Source organism: Atta cephalotes, assembly GCF_000143395.1.
Source record: "Atta cephalotes unplaced genomic scaffold scaffold00018, whole genome shotgun sequence".
Taxonomy (NCBI): domain Eukaryota; kingdom Metazoa; phylum Arthropoda; class Insecta; order Hymenoptera; family Formicidae; genus Atta; species Atta cephalotes.
In genome coordinates, this window is record NW_012130082.1 from 4,459,481 (window position 1) to 4,464,052 (window position 4,572).

Genomic DNA, 4,572 nt, shown 5'->3' on the forward strand with positions numbered 1-4,572 from the left:
TATATTGATTGTATTTCACGTATTTCGAACGTTACTAAATATCACTTGATCTGTATAAATATATTTAGTATTCGTTAGCTGAATATTCGATTCCATAACCAATTTGACTTTTGTATATTTAAACCAAACGTTAAACTATAACTCTTTAGTATCAGAATTACGGATTCATGTTACAAATGTAGCGCTGTTATTGGATACCGTTCGGCAATTAAAACAAACTAAAAAAAAAGAGAAAGAAAAGAGAGTAAGAAGAATTTGCTTACAATATAACGACTGCATAATGCAACCAATTTGATTTACAGAGGGTATCCTGGACGACATGAACTCGAGCGGAGAGTCCGGCGGAACGATGTCGGAAGATTATGAAGTCGGAGGCTGCAGCGTCCCGGAAGAAGAGACGGGCTCGAATCTGCCAACATGGGAAGCGGTGGCAGCCACGTTGACTTTGGGCTTCCTCGTGCTGGCGACGGTGTTCGGCAACGCATTGGTGATCCTGAGCGTGTTCACGTACCGGCCACTTCGGATTGTCCAGAATTTCTTCATCGTCTCGCTGGCGGTGGCCGATCTCGCGGTGGCGATACTCGTGATGCCATTTAACGTAGCTTACCTGCTATTGGGCAAATGGATCTTCGGCATTCATCTGTGCAAGCTGTGGCTGACATGTGACGTGCTCTGTTGCACCGCCAGTATCCTCAATTTATGCGCCATTGCGCTTGATCGTTATTGGGCGATCACCGATCCGATTAATTACGCCCAGAAACGCACCCTGAAACGAGTCCTTGGAACAATCGCGGGCGTATGGATCCTCTCGGGTGCGATCAGCTCGCCGCCATTAGCCGGTTGGAACGACTGGCCAGAAGAATTGGAACCAGGCACTCCCTGTCAGCTTACCAGACGGCAGGGTTACGTTATATACTCGTCTTTGGGCTCATTCTTTATACCGTTGCTGCTGATGAGTCTAGTTTACCTGGAGATCTTCTTGGCGACGCGTAGGAGACTGCGAGAACGGGCCCGACAGAGCAGGCTGGGTCCAGTGCAGTCCACCAGACATCGCGAGACCGACGATGCCGAGGAATCGGTCAGCTCAGAAACGAATCACAATGAACGCTCGACGCCTCGACTACAAGCGAAGCCATCGCTAATCGACGACGAGCCTACCGAAGTGACGATAGGTGACAACGATCGTCGTACCACTGCGTCCACCAGGCGAGGTGCCGGCGCCGGTGATGCCATCCCTGATACCTCGACCGTCTACCAGTTCATCGAGGAGCGACAGCGGATCTCGTTGTCCAAGGAAAGACGCGCGGCAAGAACCCTGGGTGTCATCATGGGTGTCTTCGTTGTCTGCTGGCTGCCGTTCTTTCTCATGTACGTCATTGTGCCGTTTTGTCCGGCCTGCTGCCCGTCTGAGAGGATGGTATATTTTATCACGTGGCTCGGCTATGTTAACAGCGCTCTGAACCCCCTGATCTACACGATCTTCAATCTTGATTATAGAAGGGCGTTTAGGCGGCTATTGCGAATCCGCTGAGAGTCCTCGCGGCCGTCGCGTTTGGCCTTTGGGCTTTAACAGACGAGGAGGATCCTCGCGATTTCGTTCGGCATCCAGCCGTCCGAATCTCTCTCGCCGTTCGCGAGCCACGCGGTATCTCGAGCGGTGATCGGTTATAATAGCCTCTACGTCACGACTTCTATACTCACGGGATTTCCGTCTGCTAGCCAACAGGAGTCGTTAAATAAGTTCTTCGTCCAGGGAAAAGCGCGTCGCTCGTCGTATCATGCCGGGTACGATACGTTGTAAATTAATGGAAATTCAGATGTCTCGCTTACCTCGATCGCTTGTTCGCGCACAGCTCGTTATTATGTTTCGCAGCGAAAACTTGAGTAGTCAGCACAGAGACGACGATGATGGCGACGTGTTAAACGAAACGACGAAGCGTCGCGGAGCGTGAACTCCGGAGTAAGTAAGTTATCAGTAAATTCGCAGGATTATTACCGTTTTACACCAAGTTACGAACTAACTCTACGAAACTTGATAATTTATTTTCCTCCACCATGTTTAATTAAGGTATCGATCCTATTAACCTGAATAATTATGTTTATCCGGTGACTAGCGATGAAGAAAGCACAGCCATAATTCTCTATACCAAAGAAATGTATTACAACTATTATTTATGTCGTAAGAAGAAAGAAATATATGCAAATTTTCTCAGACAGTAAATTTTGATGTCATAAACGTACATAACGAAAGATTAAAGATTGTTTTCGCGAAAATTGGAATTAGTAGAACCAATTAATCTGTCCCTAGTATACTTAACTCTTAAATCAAACATTCACAAAGTTTTTGAATTATTACACGACTTTCAAAGTAAATTTCTTTTTTTATGGAATGAAAAGTTCCATAAAAGGAACATACCATCAGAATCTTGAAAATTTTCTTCAACTAGTATAACGGATTGCCGTGGCTTCGAGAGAGCCCGAAGAACGATGTGCACTTACCGTCGGTACTTCCCTGAAAATTTATCAGGAATCCTAAGAAAACGTCGAGAAAATGGATGGTTTCATCCTAGAAATTCACGAAGCGCATCGCAATCAAGATTGGCAGCCGAGCCAGCGGCTAATCCGACCCTGAAGAGCTTTCAAGGGAGAAAGTTGAAGGGAAACTTTCTGCGGGAGTGATAAAAAAAAGGAAATTATGCTTTCTGTGCTGGCCGGCGATCATCTTTCCCGAATATCATTATGTAAAGTTTCGTCAAATGTATAAATTTTCTCTCTTATTGGTTTCGATAATCAATCTAGTTGAAAAATGATTAATGATCGAATTAGCTCTCGTGAGCGTGTAAATGAGATTTATCATTAAATCGATATAATGCTCGCTACCGGGATTGTAATAGAATCGAGGTCATCGAGGAAGTCTCGCAAGAAGCTAAAACCGTCGTTTCTTTCCTTCTGTGGCTTCGATGATCAATCTAGCTGTGCTGGAAAATGATTAATGATTGAATTAGCTCCCATGAACGTGTAATTGAGATTTATCATTAATGCTCGATACCGGATTGTAATGGAATCGGGGTCATCGAGGAGGTCTCGCGAGAAGCCATTGTCATTTCTTTCCTCGTCGCGCACAGAGTTTCCGTCTTCTCGATGCACGAGCGCAAATATTTCCGTAGAACGTCATCAAGTAAAATAACTGTCTGACGATTTAGCTCGACGGCGAAAGAAGGAGACGTGCTTTTCTTCTACCAACGACAACGGAGAAATAATCGTACGTGCGTTTTAGATAAAGATCCGGTGCGTACGTCCACCGAACGTTAACAATTGCAACAAGTATTACGGTTGTGAATAATTAATAGTCCTAACCCATAAGCCTCAATCGCGAGGCGCGTAGCGTAAGGAAACAATGTAAGAGGCATTTGTTCGTCACCACTGAGGCGGTCGTTTATTCGGAGCGTGACGTTAACAACGCCAACCCGCACACACAATCTCTGCGGTTTCAAGACTCGCACGGTCGTGGCCGCGCCGCGCGTCATATAAAATCTCACTTTAAACCGCCTCCCAACGTATTCACGTTGACACGCGATAATATCGTCACGTAGCACTACAAAAGTTTCCCGGAATCACCGCTATTTATTATAATGACAGCCCTATTAGTTTATTAATAGCCAATTTTTCTTCAGAATTCTGATGGCGCACCCCATCGTTTATTTCAACTTTTTAATACTTCAACTTTCGTGACCCTGATGGCTGCATCATCATTTACATCTTCATCTTAATTTGTCGAAAGATGTTTCAGTTACAAATAATAGAATGAGCGTTCGTTACTCGTTTATATATATATATATCCTCTAAAAGTTGAAAACTCTAACTTTTGTCGTTCCACACGAAAGAATCGAATGGGGGACTTTTATATTGAAAACTTATGTTTCATTGAAAATTCTTCAAGTAAACATAAAATCGGAAGTGATTCTTTGAAACTTTTATTTATATTATTAAGAGTGGTTTTGAAGAATACAACTTTCAAGTGAATATATCCAGTCTTCTGTATGTTTCTGCTGCTCAATGAGGCATCAAGGTGATTACGGGATACCATGTAGATCTGCGTACATGCACACATGTACACACTTACTTATACACACATCCACATACTTTGACATATGCGAAGTACTATTTATATGACCACAATACAATTTAAAGTATCGTTAAGGGTAAAAAAAACGAGGGAACAGACGGTGAGAAAACCGCCATCTCCTCGAGTGCCGCGCCAAACAGACAGATTGAAATGAATTCCAGGTGAGAAGGGCGAAGAAAATAGATCGGACGATCATACGACTCGGTGGTAAGCTCGTCACCAGGGCACTCTATAATAAGGTTGTGATAAGGTTGTGAGAACACGTTCGTAGCCGTGCTACGAACGACGTAAGATTTTTAATTACTAGGATAGGGAACATTTCTTTACTCGAGTTATACTCTTCGATGCAGCGTTGCCTCCTACCCAAGAGAGGGAGAAAAAGAGCGAGAGCAAGAGAGAGAGAGAGAGAGAGAGAGAGAGAGAGAGAGAGAGAGAAGAGAATCGAC

At 44.2% G+C, this 4,572-nt stretch overlaps 1 protein-coding gene across 1 annotated transcript; it reads left to right on the forward strand.

Moving 5' to 3' along the window:
• Nucleotides 1-319: 319 nt before the first annotated feature.
• On the forward strand, nucleotides 320-1,531 carry LOC105618793 (tyramine receptor 1). The gene has a single exon (XM_012200324.1). The coding sequence runs from the start codon at nucleotides 320-322 to the stop codon at nucleotides 1,529-1,531; it is 1,212 nt and encodes a 403-aa protein (XP_012055714.1).
• The last annotated feature ends 3,041 nt before the right edge of the window (nucleotides 1,532-4,572 follow it).